A 17,268-nucleotide genomic window follows, 5' to 3' on the forward strand; every position below is an offset into this window, starting at 1 on the left:
AATACATCTCAAACCAGAAAAAAATGTGTTTCAAACCTGGGCCAGATCTGATTACATTTAAAAGTATACTTTTCTGTAAAAACTTAAAGAAGACGTTTCCAATTCGCAAAAATATTATATTGGAATATATTTCAACATGAAAACACATTTACATATAATGGATGAATATATTCATAAAATAGATAAGTAAATAAAATACATATAAATGTAAATATATGTTTAAAATATACCCCAAAACCTTCTCTATCCAGATTGTCATGTCAAGTCTCCTCTGTATTCGCATTTATCAATAAATCATTTAATTTCTTTGTCATATAATATTTATAACACATTACAAAAGTGTGAAGAATGAATCATCCTGTGTGCAATAGGTGTTTTATTCTCATGTACTGTATTAAAATAAGAACATGTACGTGGAAATATATGAATGTGTCCAGAACTGTAATATTTCAATACCTTTTCCTACATATAACTTTAACTGTGTGTTAACTCTAGTCCTTCAGGCAAAATTATCTCCCTCTGGTCTCACTCACGTCATCCGCCGTATAAATCCGGTCGAACTGTAAACCATAATTGCCTACGTTCCCTTCAACCTACCACAATCTACAACTCTGCTGCTACATTTAGCATTACTAACTTTGCTCTTCTAAACACCCGCTCCATGACTAATAAAGCCCCCCTGCTCAATTAATTAATACTGGACAACAAGCTGGACTTTCTTTTCCGAACTGAAACACGGCAAACACCTGGAGGTTTTTTCATATTAAATCAAGCCACTCCCAATTGTTTTAGCTATCTGTCCCACACCCGCCTAACAGGTCGTGGTGGTGGCCTTGTGGTACTATACAAGTCCCATTTTAAAATGTCTGAGTTGTCACTTCCATCCTTTACCTCATTTGAATATATTGGCTGTAAATCAACAAACTCGCTGACCATCATCCTTATTATCATCCTCAAAAAGCTAATGACTCATTCCTCTCTGACTTAGCTGAACTACTCAACATTGCTGCATCACTCTCCTCTCGCCTTCACCTAACTCCAAACTTACCTCTGATTTCATAGCTGTCCTGGACTGTTTTAACTGTAACCAACATGTTAGTTTTCCCTCCCATATATAAGGTCACATATTTGATTTTGTCAGCTCCGTCGGCCTTATCATTACCCATATAACTCCATCTTAATTTCCTTACCATTACCCATATAACTCCATCTTAATTTCCTTACCATTGCCCATATAACTCCATTTTCATTTTCTTATCATTACCCATATAACTCCATCTTCATTTCCTTACCATTACCCATATAACTCCATCTTCATATCCGTTGTCTGGCCACAAGATCATTCTCATTTCCTTCCAATGTACCACACAACACTTTCTTCCAATGTACCACACAGCACATAATCTCCTTTCGTAACATCAAAGCTCTTGACCCTCTCCAATTATCAGACGCCATCTGCTCTACTCTTCCGATTGATTCCACCCTCAAATCACCTGAAGAACAAGCTAACTATCTCAACACTGCTATGTCTGTCTCCCTCAACTCTCTGGCACCACTAAAAACTAGACATGTTTATTTCACCTCCTCATCGTCCTGGTTTACATCTGTGCTCCGAACCATAAGGCAAGTAGGTCGCTGTCCACACTGAAGCCTACAAACACCACCTTTCAGTTTACAGAGATGCCCTCAGTGCTGCTAGGTCCTCCTACATCTCATACAAAATCAACAGCTCCTTTCTGAACTCCTGGACCCTTTTCTCTACTGTCAGCAAATGACTTCAGACCTGCAATGACTCACTCTCTAGCCCCTCCACTTGCCAACTCTTTTTTGCAGTTTTTTAAAGATGAAATAACAACAAAAACTCCTCAATAAATCTACCACAGCCCCCCCTACTGTTAACCTCCATATTTGTCCACCTGCTGCGCAGTACTCTCACCTCTCTTCATTCAGTCCAGTTGATTCCCCTTACATCACAAAACTCATAAAGCCTCCGTATCTGCTCTCTGTCCACACATCACAAGCATAGTCAACCTCTCCCTCACCAACGATACTGTCCCCTCCTGCTACAAATCTGCTGCTGTCATCCTAAAGAAATCTGGACTAGACAATACCATCCATAACAATTTCCGCCCCATCTCCAACCTCCCCTTCCTGGCAAAAACTTGTGAAAGAATTGTTGCCTCACAGCTCCAAGCTTACTGTGCCTAATCAAAAATAATCTATATGAGCGTCTTCAGTCTGGTTTCCCGCCAATCCATAGCACAGGAACTGCACTCCTCAAAGTCGTCAATGACCTTCTCCTCTCTGCTGATGCCGGTTCCCTCAACATCCTGATTCTCCTCGACCTGAGTGCTGCCTTTGACACTGTTAACCACCAGATTCTGCTCACCAGGCTCGAGGGTGTTGAGGGATCTGCACTTGCCTGGTTGAATTAATATCTTACTAACCAAACCAATTTAATCCAACTCAAAGGCCTAAACTTTCATTCAGCCACAGTCACTCAAGGTGTCTCCCAGGGCTCAGTACTTGGTCCCCTACTCTTCATCATCTACATTCTTCCCCTTGGTGAAATTCCGTCACTTCAACCTTAATTTCCACTACTATGCTGATGATACACAAATATATCTAGCCACCAAGTCTCTCACCAACCCACATCTGACCCATATTGAATCCTGCCTGACTGCAATAAAAGCATGGATGAAGGAAAACTTCCTCAAACTAAACAGTGACAAAACAGAACTCATACTCATTGGAACCAAATCCACCCTCAACAAAACTGACACTTTCAATCTCAGCATCGATGACACCATTGTTTCTCCATCCCCCCACGCACCTAACCTTGGCATCATTCTAGACTCTCCTTTGATCAGCACGTCAAACAGACTGTAAAATCTTCGTTCTTCCATCTTCGCAACATCGCCTAACTCAGACCTTCCCTCTCCCATCCTGCTGCTGAAACCCTAATACATGCATTCATGCCCCTACCTACCTCTTCGACCTTCTTCTTCCATATCAACCAACACACACACTCCGTTCCAGTACTGCAGGCCACCTCATAATCCCCAAGTCCAAACTCAAAGGCTTTGGTGATAGGGCATTCTCAAGGGTTTGTCCTAGGCTCTGGAACTCTCTCCCCAAAATCATCCATGACTCTGAGACTATCCCCATCTTCCAGCAACGCAAAACTCATCTGTTCAAAATCGCCTACCCATAGACACACCAAATCCCACATTCTCAATCTTTGTTGTTTTTTCATAGTATTTCTTTAGTTTCTGTTTGTTTTCTGTTCCATGTCACTATTGTACAGCGTCTTTGGGTCCCTGAAAAGCGCTATATAAATATAAGGTATTATTATTATAAAATATAGGTTGTTTTTCTTCTTGTTTCAGTTTCCTTGCAGGATTCTTGGTACTAACAAGTATAGTTAAACCAAGAGCATACTCACAGTACAATCTGAATAATTGACTGTCCCAATTTGCATGTCATGCATTGCCACTATTTTGGATTTAAAGTAATTCATACTTGAAAGGGATTGTCAGGAATGTGTGTGGGTTACAGAACCATGACCTGGCCCCTGCACTGTAAACTGGTTCCCCCGGCAGACTTGCATTAGCTCCCCAGACTATTGCATTATTATATTGATGATGTAATCTAGACCGATTACTGGAGCAGTTAGGGTTAAGTGCTTTGCTCAAGGGCACAACAACAACAACAAAATTCCTTGAATGATAGCACAGTATTTTGGAACACATGAAATCAGGTTTTGAACACTAGTAGCTTACAAATCCTTTGGATCTTGCAGTCAAGTTGTGTGCCCACTTCCCTTGTGTTGGTGTGGTGTATTTCTCAATGTGATTGTAGAGGACAGATGAGATTAAAAAAATATTTTACTCAGCGGCATGTGCAATGCACACTGGGAAGAAGCATGTGGATCACTTAAAATAGGGGACGCTCAGCGACGCTCAGGATATAATAAGGGCAGGAACTGACAAATCGCACATTAGGCTATGTTCATGTATGTTCATGTATTCAAAATGTATGTGTTAACAGGGCACCGTAACAGAAATTGCCTAAACTTAGATGTACTGGATCACTGTTCCGGATCTTTCTAGCCAAGCACTGCTACTGTAGTCAGGGAGAATCTAGTGACCGGAGATGATGAAATGGCCCTACAGTCTAACTGCCAAAATGTCATACATCTCTCTCTCTCTCTCTACCTTTTGAATACATTTTCTTTAGTATTACTAAGTCTGTGACTTGCTTTAAAAGGAAATATGGAGAGCACTAGTTACAGATGAACAGAAACATCCAAGGCATTTCCATGTTCAAAGATCCAAACTAGCATGTTAATTAAGCCTTGGATCCAGAAAGCGGTGTCAGCATGTCAATATAGACTCCTTCTACGCTCTTCATGGTCTTCCTCCCTCTGTCTTCCTCTCTTTGTCTTTCTCCCTCTGTCTTTCTCCCTTTGTCTTCCTCCCCCTGTCTTTCTCCCTTTGTCTTCCTCCCCCTGTCTTTCTCCCTTTTTCTTCCTCCCTCTGTCTTCCTCCCTCTGTCTTTCTCCCCCTGTTTTCTCCCCCTGTCTTTCTCCCCATCTTTCTCCCTCTGTCTTCCTCCTTCTGTCTTCCTCCCTCTGTCTTTCTCCCCCTGTCTTCCTCCCTCTGTCTTCCTCCCTCTGTCTTCCTCCCTCTGTCTTTCTCCCTCTGTCTTTCTCCCTCTGTCTTTCTCCTTCTGTCTTTATCCTGCCTTCTTTCTCCCTCTGTCAATTGTAAAAATCTAAGTTTTGATATGAACTTGATATTACGTTTTTCCATGAACTTGATAACTTGAACTTACTTGGGCTTGGAAGTTTTTCATTGTAATTGGTTTTTCCATTCAATAATTCATAGGTTTCTGTTGGTATTAGAGGACTATATTTTGGGAGTAGCATATTAATATAAATGTTACTAAACAGTCAATGATTTTCCAAAGGCATTACTTCTATCAACACTGCCTACCGTAGATTGTTGGTCATTGTTCCTTGGCTGAGTTTTCTTAACGATTACAATGAATGACATAAAAGGATTCATTTAACTGGACTGCAAGTTTTTATTTCTTTTATTTCTTTTTGCTGCTTTTAGAAAGTGTTACAGCCCTCTTCTAATCACAAAAATTCCCAACATATCTGGGAAGTTGAAGATCGTGGCAAGCCTTCCTGAGGGATCAGCGCCAAACCATCCTGCCTTTTCCCAAACTCCTCATCCTACCAAGAAGTCACCTGACAACAGGTGACTCCTTTTTGTAGGATCCCAAGCTGCCTAAGTTGAAGCCACCAATGCCTTCAGACATTTTCCATGCTGTGGTTAGTGGTAACTTTATAAAACAGCTTCCTGAATACAGTAGTTGCCTGACATAAATATTCTGCACATCATGTTGAAGGAAAAACAGCCTTTTCCGACTGAACCACTTAAATGGGAAAAGCAGATTGGCACTTCAAGATAAATATTTTGTAGACTACAATTATTACCTATTAACGTACGCTACCGTCCAAAAGTTTGGGGTCAATTTCCGTGTTTCCATCTCTTGGAAATGTTCTTGTTTTACATGAAAACATCATCCAAACAAGCGCCTTCCACAGGGTATGGTATGGAGTTGCAAAATGAAGTAATAGCCGTCCTTCTTCAAGATCCTTCTTCAAGAACTCTATACAAATCTACCACTTTACCACCAACAAAGCATCCCCTGTCTCATATTTGTTCTTTGTGATCCAAACACCTCAAACTTAAAATTGTCTATGCATGACACTTTTTCCCAATCTTCCTCTGTCCAGTGTTTGTGTTGACATTGAGACTGGTGTTTTGCTGGTACTATTTAATGAAGCTACCAGTTGAGGACCTGTGAAATTTCTCAAACTAGACACTAATGTATTTGTCCTCTTGCTCAGTTGTGCATTGGGGCCTCCCACTCCTCTTTCTGTTCTGGCTAGAATCAGTTTAACACTGTACTGTGAAGGGAGTAGTATACAGAGTTGTAAAGATTTTTCTTGCCAATTTCTTTCATGGAGTAGCTTTCATTTCTCAGAACAAGAATAGACTGATGAGGTTCAGAAGAAATGGACATTTTAAGCCTGTAATCGAACCCACAATTTCTGATGGTCCAGATACTCAACTAGTCTGAAGAAGGCCTGTTTCATTGATTCTTTAATCAGCACAACCGTTTTCAGCTGTGTTAACAATTGCAAAAGGATTTTTTAATGATCAATTAGCCTTAAAATGATAAACTTGGATTAGCAAACACAGCATGTCATTGGAACACAGGACTGATGGTTGTTGAGAATGGGCCTCTGTATGCTTATGTAGATATTCCATTAGAAATAATCAGTTGTTTCCAGCTATAATAGTCATTTACAACATCAACAAGTCTATACTGTATTTCTCATCAATTTGATGTAATCTTTATGGACAGAATATGTGCTTCTCTTTCAAAAACAAGGACATTTCTGAGTGACTCCAAACCTTTGAAAGGTAGTTTAGCTGGTGCAGCTGCCTGCCGCGTGTGAAGCCCAGTAGTAAAAGTAGATACAATTACAGTACAAAGGCCATTAAGGCCACATAACAACAATATTTGAATATGCAAACCTCCCATCCTCTATTCCCAGCATCTTCTCCCTCCTTTGTCGGTGCTGTACTTGAGCCAATGTTTGATTACGGTCTCTGTCTGTGCTTCTGTGATTTCATGTTCCCTGGCAGCAGCTGGGAGTTTAGGTATAAACAAATGGTTTGGAAATTCTTAGCACCCAGATAGCAATCATAGGGACTATTTGACCTTTTTCCTTTTTATATACCAATTTTAAATAGTGTGTTACATTTAAGTATTTTCTACATGTATTGAATATGCTTTGGTTATCATTATGTAAAAGCAATAAAGCCTGAGAGGCAGTGCTTATTGGGGAATATTATGGGCAGGGGGTTGCCTCCATTGCATGTTGACCCTAACAACTCCCCCTACCCTTGACGATATTCCCTGATAAAGCATGGCCTCTCTGGCTTTATTGATTAAATATTCAATTTATTGTCTCACATTTTATCACAGCAGTATTCCTCAAGGTGGAGAATGGACTCTTCTACTTCTGTCCCAGAGCCAAGCCAGACCCATCTCATCACGGAGGACATGGCGAAGCATTCTCCTGTCCACATCCATACTGCTCAGTCCTCTGGCCGACAGCTGGTTTGTCTGAAAGAAGTAACTGTCTTACAGGAATTTACTTAACGTTGTACATGTGCTGCAACTCAAATCCAAAGGTGTTTCATTGGATTTTGGTGAACGTACTCACTTTGGAAACCAAGTCTTTCTTTTTACCATACCAGTGCCCTTGGGATGCCTTTTCACTAAGCTAATTTTCCAGCCTTAATAAGTCCCCATTGCTTCACACACAGGGAAAAAATTAAGATGCTCTGTCTCCTCAGCAGGCTTTTTAGTCAATGCCTGGAGGAGCAAAGAATTCCGGCAGAGCTGCACCTTGATCCTCTCCAGAGCAGCTTGGATCCTACAGTCCCAGTGTAAGAAATGACAGAATGTGAGTATGATATTGACAGCATGTTCATGTATAAGTAAATGTACACTGTAATTAAAACGTTTATATTTGTGTGTTTACACAAGTTCTCCAAACTTGATTTATCTATATCATTGTGTTAATTTTGTGATTTGGTGGATCTGAGGAGTACTTGAGATGGTGCTTGCCAAAATGAAGCAGGCCAAGGGTAAAATACTTGTGCTTTCTCTTCCTTGACTGTATAATGATTGTAGAATATACAAAAAATATTGGTCAGCTGCATAATTTTACTCATATGAATACATTAAAGAAAAAGTTTTTGAAGTCAAACACTTCAAATACATTAAACTAATTGCTATGTGAGTGGCGTAGGCCTTTGAATTGAAATAAATGAAAGTAAAGAACATAACATGGTGCATGTTTGGAGGGAACAGATAAGGGATGAAGCATAGTTATTACCTTGGTAAGAATGAAATCTCATTCAGACCATGCTTTTATTACAATTTGTGGACATCCCTTTTTTGGGTTGCTTTTCAACTTGTTTTTGTCTCATGGAGTGGTGGAGAGAGCCCACAAAATGTAATTACTACGAATGCATTTCAGTCTCACAGACAGTAACATAGAAAGCCCATTATGACAACAACTAATGAAGAGGACGCCCAGAGTTTTTGGTCCTTGCCTATAAGCAGCCCAGGTGATGTGGTGCGCTCAGAGGTGTAGAGGGAAGGCAATAAAGACGTTAGAGCCACCAGGGCCTTTGATGTTGGCCAAGACATTGGCCAAGAAAAACTATCCTTCAACATTAAGAGTATTTAATATACACTCACCTAAAGGATTATTAGGAACACCATACTAATACTGTGTTTGACCCCCTTTCGCCTTCACAACTGCCTTTATTCTACGAGGCATTGATTCAACAAGGTGCTGAAAGCATTCTTTAGAAATGTTGGCCCATATTGATAGGAGAGCATCTTGCAGTTGATGGAGATTTGTGGGATGCACATCCAGGGCACGAAGTTCCCGTTCCACCACATCCCAAAGATGCTCTATTGGGTTGAGATCTGGTGACTGTGGGGGCCATTTCAGTACAGTGAACTCATTGTCATGTTCAAGAAACCAATTTGAAATGATTCATGCTTTGTGACATGGTGTATTATCCTGCTGGAAGTAGCCATCAGAGGATGGGTCATAAAGGGATGGACATGGTCAGAAACAATGCTCAGGTAGGCCGTGGCATTTAAACGATGCCCAATTGGCACTAAGGGGCCTAAAGTGTGCCAAGAAAACATCCTCCACACCATTACACCACCACCACTAGCCTGCACAGTGGTAACAAGGCATGATGGATCCATGTTCTCATTCTGTTTACGCCAAATTCTGACTCTACCATCTGAATGTCTCAACAGAAATCGAGACTCATCAGACCAGGCAACATTCTTCCAGTCTTCAACTGTCCAATTTTGGTGAGCTCGTGCAAATTGTAGCCTCTTTTTCCTATTTGTAGTGGGGATGAGTGGTACCCGGTGGGGTCTTCTGCTGTTGTAGCCCATCCGCCTCAAGGTTGTGTGTGTTTTGGCTTCACAAATGCTTTGCTGCATACCTCGGTTGTAACGAGTGGTTATTTCAGTCAAAGTTGCTCTTCTATCAGCTTGAATCAGTCGGCCCATTCTCCTCTGACCTCTAGCATCAACAAAGCATTTTCGCCCACAGGACTGCCGCATACTGGATGTTTTTCCCTTTTCACGCCAGTCTTTGTAAACCCTAGAAATGGTTGTGCGTGAAAATCCCAGTAACTGAGCAGATTGTGAAATACTCAGACCGGCCCGTCTGGCACCAACAACCATGCCACGCTCAAAATTGCATAATCACCTTTCTTTCCCATTCTGACATTCAGTTTGGAGTTCAGGAGATTGTCTTGACCAGGACCACACCCCTAAATGCATTGAAGCAACTGCCATGTGATTGGTTGATTAGATAATTGCATTAATGAGAAATTATACAGGTGTTCCTAATAATCCTTTAAGTGAGTGTACACGTAATATTACAGATAAAAACAGATTAGACCAAATAATTTAAAGACTACCACTTCCAACTTGTCTCACTCCTAATCAGGGTCCTCCTGGTCAATGAGCAAAATGAAAGTATATTTGTTATCGTTAAATATCATATATAATGAAATAATCAAATAAGCAAATTAAAATGTTAAATTAAGCAACAAATAAAAATGTTTTAAGCACATTACAGTGGGTGTGTACTAATGTAGTTACAACATAGCTGTCTTTGTATGGCGAAAGAGCAACTTTGGTGTTGTTTTCTGTGTCCTATATCAATTCAGGAATGTGCTTTTTTAATATTCATGTGTTTTGTCCCACACAACCCCGCTTAAGTGAGGGGTATTTGGGAGAGGACAGTGAGGGATGAGGACAGTTTCTGTACTCTCCTTCATTGTCAGTCAAAAGGAAAAGTGAATGTTAAGCTGTACCCCCCTTTCCACCCTCCCAGGGGCTGGTCCAAGAAGACCTCATAGGACAGTGAGGTGCTCAGCCTGAAGTAACACTGTCTTCTTTGAGCCCCAAACCTCTGCTAAAATTTCAAGATTACCTGAGATTTACCCTGTTTTGGACTATGGTGCTAAATCTTGTGTGATCAGCCTGAAATTGAGCTAGATATCTCCAGGTGTATTTATTTTTATAGCAAAGGCCTATTGCATTCAGTGGTTTCTGTCTTAAGTGGTTGTTATCCCTGTCATCAGAGTTCATTATTTACTCTCCAGCTGACTTTACTGTCAAAAGGAAGAAAATGTGATAAATTACAATATAAATGAATTGTTCTGACTTACATTACTAAGCTGCCCTATCTGTATTCACTCATATATGAATGCATTCTGTGTGCTCTATGTTAAGGAATTTTCACCAAAATATTTCAAAACCTGTTCCAACAAATCGTATTGAATACTTTATACATTTGTTGTTACTGAGTTTTTTTGACTGCGTCAAATGTGTAGGCCACAAACGCTCTTGGTTGGGCCAATGGTGGTTCAAAAGTGGATTCCCATCGTGTTCCAACCAGTGCCAATGGAAGGGCTAAGGCATCGATGTAGTCGGAACTGTTTCAGCGGAGGGCTGAATATTTCAAGGATTTTCGCTCTTACCTTGTGCTTGATTGATTATTAGCTCACTAATTAGGATCTCCCCTTACATGGTTGTGTAGATCTCAATTGGCCACAAAAAACAAAAAACAGCTTACAATAGGCCCCTCAAACTCAGCTCTGGACTTTGAAGCAAGTTCCACTCCATTACTTTATTGCAACCCTCTAACCAGGGATTCTTTTAGACCTAGAATACCCTGTGAGTGCAGTTAATGAATAGGTAGAATGGAAAACAAGCAGGCTCTATACCTTGTAGGATAAGAGTTGAGTATCCCAACACTAGGCCTTTCATAGAATTGGTTTGACACCTGTTACTGTATATAGCTAAAGAGATGTGACTCCAACCATTAAATACTATTAAGTGCAAACAGCTGTTCAGCAATGTACAAAAAAGGGACTGGTTGTGTAGGGACTGCGAGGGACCATGCTAACCATGTTTGGGTTGACCTTAGGGCTGTCAGGCCAACCTCAGCACCATGTAAAACATATCATGACAGTAACAAGAATTGTAAATATGTGGATACGTCTCCTTTAAGAAACCTGTCCCACTCCGACACCCCCCCCCCCCAGTTGTGACGTTATCCACATTTTTCGTCGCAGGAAAAGATGCTATCCTACGCTTTCTAATCCGAATAATTTTTATTTGGCTGGGAAATTGTAACCAAAGAGGACAGCTTTGAATTTATAATCTCAATGGAATTGTTCCAGTCATTTCAACAACCATCTAAAAAGAAAAGCAGAACGTTTCGAGTGCGCGCTGTCACACGGGAGCGTCGGGGCTTGGCTGAGCTTTCGACCGAAGCTGCAAATTATCATTGCCCTGACTCGCGAGACAGTTTGGTAGGACCATTCACTGACCCCAGACTATATTACTAGGCTACAATGTAACTCGCTGTCTAACATAGTAGTGCCACGTTCTATTAATCGCACTAGTGTACGCCTTACATTGTATACACAAATGACATCCCCGCAACTGAATTGACAGCAAGCGCTACATTGTTTCTATTTATCTGCTCGTCGGATCAATAGAAGCACAGATTTACCCCTTTTTGTTAACTTTCTTTTAACATTGATGTTTGACACATTTCGGCCCCCAACCTTAAGTAAATGACACGTTATGTTTAGTTACATTACAATATTAAGCAATAGGCCTAAACTGAAAGTAGTTTAGTTATGTTTTATTATATTTTCTGGTGTCCGAAACAATACTAGAGCAGGAAAGACAATAGAGATGTACTAGATGTGGGACAGCTGAAATTATGGAAGCTTGCCGGTGTCTACGAGCAAGCCAAATGCTAGCTTAGGAATGTAGCTCGACTCTTGCCAACTCGACAATTGAACTGTCAACATGAACCAATTCAATTGCTGAGTTCTTGTTTTCTCATCGTGTCAGTAGGCCAACTTGAACCCTACCCATCCAGCGCCACCCGGTACAGGGCTAACCTCCACACTGACACGACTTTCTGTGTCGACTTCACAGATGCCCGCTGAAGGATGCCTTCGCAACAGCTAGGTAGCTACTGCAGTAGCTCATGATTATTATGTTTTGGAGTTAGAACTAGCTGGAATGAAAAGAAACATTGTGATATACGTCTTATTTCCTTCCTTGCTGTACCATACCATAATTTAGTGCTTATCTGGTTTGTTTAAATATATAAAAATTGCTATTTAAAGCTGTTTATATTCCTATTAAACTCTAGACTTCACTTGGCCTTCTACAGGTTGTGTATATAGTATATATTTGTCACAATTTGGCATTACATCTGAGCATTACACATTTGCATCAATTTTGGGAGGAAAACATACTACCTGTGCTGATAACAAGTCCATGTTGAGATGTCAATAGTCTTGAGGTTCCACCTCAATGGGCTTCTTGGTATGTTAGTGAAGACGTTTAGCGCACTGGTTTAAGTTGATTAAATATAGCCTGGCAGCCATTGCATTCAGTAATTTGTTCCAACAGTGCCAGGGACTCCATTCTATCATGCCCTAAAAATGATACCTCTTGGCAGCTTCAGCCCTAAAGAACACAGTCTCAAAGACTGATACAAAGACTATATGATACGGTTTACAATTTAGTCACTTTCTGACAGCACATTTTCTTTGTTGTAGTTCAGCGTCAACAATGTGTTGCCATTCAGTTTCAGTGTCCCTGGAGAACGTAGTGTCAACAGTATTGACAATGTGGTGTCTCTAAAGGTTAGAGGTAGTGAAGAGGCTGTCGTCGTCTCCATTCTGCTTGAGTGGCTATACATGTTGAAGTAGCAGGGGGTGAACCTGCTCATAAGTAAAAGTAGGAATGGAATACAATACATTATCTACCTTTGCCCAGTATCAGTTCTCTGAACAGATATACTGGAAAGGCTATTAAACTAATGTAAATTTTGTGCTTATGTATTAACAAATACTGTAATAAAAGGTGTAGCTATTACCTTATATGTATATAGAGTATTTCCAATCCATAGTGTTTCAGGGATGGGAAGATATCTCTTTGTTTTAGAATTTGAGCGAATTAATATGTATGCAAACTACTAATTGGCATTAACCTCTGGAATCCTGTTCAACCCTTCCAGACATGGAGGTGATGACCCCCCTGATAGAGAACCCTGGAGGAGGACGGGGAGCTGGGCAGGATGAGGAGAACTCAGATGAGGACCAGGATCCAGAGCTGCTGCATGCCAGATACTATGAGAAGGGCAACAGCCAGGGCATCACGTAAGTTAACCCATCTCAACTACCTCATACACCAAGGTGTCCAGTTTGCCAGTTGTCTCAGCTCCCCTGGTACTTAAATGTGGTTAACAAACTCTTATCAGGTCTGAGAACCCCTTCAGATGCCATATTTTGAAACAACAGAGTGTTTTTTGTGTATTGGTTTGACTTGTTATAACCCAACCTGAAAGAGATATGTGGCAGTGCAGATGGAGGCTCTTTGTGTTTTGTGTTTGACTCACATTGCATTCAGGATCGAAACGTATTGGTCTCGGAGATGACCTCTAACCCTCTCTGCATCTTTCAGGTTCACTCAGGCTCTCATCCACCTGCTCAAGGGGAACATTGGGACTGGGCTTCTGGGTCTTCCTCTGGCAGTACGCAACGCAGGGATCATAGTGAGTCCTTTATGCCCAACAAATTATAATACCCACTTCACACCATAACACACAATCATGGTTGGGTAATCAATCAATCAATCCAATCATGGGTTACATATGTTAGATTGGATGTTTTGTAATGCCTACCTCCGGGGATAGTGGTCAGTAAAAAGTGGGATAAGCTGTTGCTTCACCAGCTGAGCCGGACTAGACTAAGTAATAGGGTGTGATCAGGATGGATCAGGCATTAATATGAATTGCATTGTTATCTCAGATCTGAATGCTTATTGGAAGTAATTACATTAACACTAATGTGCAAAATTATTCTAATCATTATGTTGTTACATTTTACCAGCTGTTAAGATTCAATGTTTACCAGAACAGTCTGCTCTGTATCAATCACATCGTTAGAACTATACAAGAAAAACATTTTGGGGCACGCTTTAACTTTTTGAAAGTATGGGTTTTTTGTAATAGAAGACTTTTTCTGAATTTACTTTTGAAGTATAAGATGATTGTGTTCATTGCCAAAGCACAGTTGTTTTAAAAATGTAGAAGACAAAGTGTTTAATGTGGTTCGTCCCAAAAAAACAAGTTAGATTAATAGAGTATATCTTTTTTTACAATATAATTTCAGTTTTGGGAAGGTTTCATGCAGTGTTAAACAGGTTTTTGTTTAAATGTCATTGGTCTAATTCATGATGCTGTTCACCCAGTCCCAGTGGAAGCAGAATAGCAACATAGCATGTGAGCTGGTGAGCTGGTAGAGACCAGCTTGACTGGATGTTAAACTGTTTAAGTGTCACCAATGAATTCACAATTGTTTGTGACTGGTAAATATAATGGAAATAATTTGTTACCAATGAAGTTACAAAGATTTTAACCAATCTACAGCGGGAAATTCACCTTATTGAAAGTTCAGTGCCGATTGGTCATTCTGTGACAAATGTTTTAATTGGAAGTGGGTAGTAAAACACTAGAACAATGTTTTACAATGATGTACTTAAATACATGTATGGAGGAACTAGCTATTTTATAGTTATGCTCTGTGGGCTGTACTAGCACTCTTGCACAAGTAATTTGAGGAAGGAACTTACATAAAACAGTCATCTAGTGAAATATATTGTTAACAGCAGCAGTCAACTGAATTCTTTGGTCATTTCCTGGTTGTCTGAATTCTAAAAAGTTCCCTCACTTTTTTATCAAGTGAGAAAATGAGCACAGAATGTTGTTATTTTTATACACTTTATAGTTGGAATGTGAATTGCTGTAGTTCAACTTACTTCCACAAGATGGGAGCAAGTTAGGAATATCTTTTGTGTAACAGTGTACATTTAGTACAGATTCTCTGTACTTTACTCACTGAGGAAGAATTCCTGAAAGAGCTCCATTAGTTCAAGCACATTAGTACTGTAGGTTTTTAGATCTGGTTGCTTCAGGTCCTGTCAAAAAATTTCAATTAGGTATATCTTTGGCCATTATGATGTAGAGGTCTGTTTAATTTTGTCAAGTTTAGGATTATTGTGTTGCTATATGAGTCAGGTGCTTCAGAGCTCATGAGTGCTTGACATTCTCCTTTAGAATTCTCAGACACAAAGACCATTTTTAAGGTTCTTTTAATGTTGGAATGTCTTCCTGGTCACTGTGAAGCTAAGTATCACACTACCACCATCATGCTTGATCTTTGATATAGGGTCAGTAGTATAGAATATAGTGTTTCATTTTTACCAGATTTTCCAGGCTCTTGAAAAAGTTAACTCAAAAATTCATGGACATATTCCCTGGACCGATGAGTCAGAAGGGAAGCTTTCTCAATGATACGTGTCCTGTTATGTCTGGTGAAAACAAAACCTGTGGCAAAACTGAGTGGTTGTGGATGAGAGAACTGTTGCATGTCTCCATGGGAGATTCATGAGTGATTGAGGCTGAGGAAGAAATTGACAAGTAGCCTAATTTTATATTTCTTTCTATCTCTCTCTGTCTTTCTCTCTATACATATACCCTGCTCAAAAAAATTAAGGGAACACTTACAGTATCTAAAAAAAGTGGGTAAACACCTCACATTTTAGCAAAACGTTGATTATACCTTTTCATGTGACATTGCTGAAGAAATGACCCTTTGCTACAATGTAAAGTAGTGAGTGTACAGCTTGTATAACAGTGTAAATTAGCTATCCCCTCAAAATAACTCAACACACAGCCATTAATTTCTAAACCACTGGCAACAAAAGTGAGTACAACCCTAAGTGAAAATGTCCCAATTGGGTTACAAGGTCTCAGGTGTGAATGGGGAGCAGGTGTGTTAAATTTGGTGTTGTTGCACACTCCCTCATACTGGTCGCTGGAAGTTCAACATGGCAAAGCATGGCAAAGAACTCTCTTAGGATCTGAAAAAAATAATTGTTGCTCTATATAAAGATGGCATAGGCTATGAGTAGATTGCCAAGACCCTGAAACTGAGCTGCAGCACAGTGGCCAAGACCATACATCGTTTTAACATGACAGGTTCCACTCAACTGGCCTTGCCATGGTCGACCAAAGAAGTTGAGTGCACGTGCTCAGCGTCATATCCAGAGGTTGTCTTTGGGAAATAGACATATGAGTGCTGCCAGCATTGCTGCAGAGATTGAAGGGGTGGGGGGTCAGCCTGTCAGTGCTCAGACCATACGCCGCACACTGCATCAAATTGGTCTGCATTGCTGTCGTCCCAGAAGGAAGCCTCTTCTAAAGATGAAGCACAAGAAAGCCCACAAACAATTTGCTGAATACAAGCAGACTAAGAACATGGATTACTGGAACCATGTCCTGTGGTCTGATGAGACCAAGATAAACTTATTTGGTTCAGATGGTTTCAAGCATGTGTGTCGGCAACCAGGTGAGGAGTACAAAGACAAGTGTGTCTTGCCTACAGTCAAGCATGATGGTGGGAGTGTCATGGTCTGGGGCTGCATGAGTGCTACCGGCACTGGGGAGCTACAGTTCATTGAGGGAACCATGAATGCCAGTATGTACTGTGACATACTGATGCAGAGCATGATCCCCTCCCTTCGGAGACTGGGCCGCAGGGCAGTATTCCAACATGATAACGACCCCGAACACACCGCCAAGACGACTACTGCCTTGCTAAAGAAGCTGAGGGTAAAGGTGATGGACTGGCTAAGCATGTCTACAGACCTAAACCCTATTGAGCATTTGTGGGGCATCCTCAAACGGAAGGTGGAGGAGCGCAAGGTCTCAAACATCCACCAGCTCTGTGATGTTGTCATGGACTTCAGTGGCAACCTGTGAAGCTCTGGTGAACTCCATGCCCAAGTGGGTTAAGGCAGTGCTGGAAAATAATGGTGGCCACACAACATATTTACACTTTGGGCCCAATTAGGATATTTTCACTTAGGGGTGTACTCACTTTTGTTGCCAGCGGTTTAGACATTAATGGCTGTGTGTTGAGTTATTTTGAGGGGACAGCAAATTTACACTGTGATACAAGCTGTACACTC

At 40.7% G+C, this 17,268-nt stretch overlaps 1 protein-coding gene across 5 annotated transcripts in view; it reads left to right on the top strand.

The window, feature by feature from the left end:
- Positions 1-7,172: 7,172 nt before the first annotated feature.
- The window catches only part of slc36a4 (solute carrier family 36 member 4), a 199,370-nt gene continuing 189,274 nt past the window's right edge, over positions 7,173-17,268 (top strand). For 2 of the 5 annotated variants that reach the window (XM_013136965.4, XM_020049195.2), the window contains exons 1-4: positions 11,281-11,519; positions 12,073-12,192; positions 13,253-13,394; positions 13,699-13,789. In XM_013136965.4, coding sequence (XP_012992419.2) covers positions 12,174-12,192; positions 13,253-13,394; positions 13,699-13,789 — 252 coding nt within the window. In that variant the 5' untranslated portion in view covers positions 11,281-11,519; positions 12,073-12,173. Of the gene's footprint in view, positions 7,222-7,445; positions 7,556-11,280; positions 11,520-11,633; positions 11,783-12,072; positions 12,193-13,252; positions 13,395-13,698; positions 13,790-17,268 lie in introns of those variants that run through there. The other 3 variants (XM_020049188.3, XM_020049186.3, XM_013136984.4) reach the window with 3 other exon arrangements.

Source organism: Esox lucius, chromosome 1 (assembly GCF_011004845.1).
Source record: "Esox lucius isolate fEsoLuc1 chromosome 1, fEsoLuc1.pri, whole genome shotgun sequence".
NCBI lineage: Eukaryota > Metazoa > Chordata > Actinopteri > Esociformes > Esocidae > Esox > Esox lucius.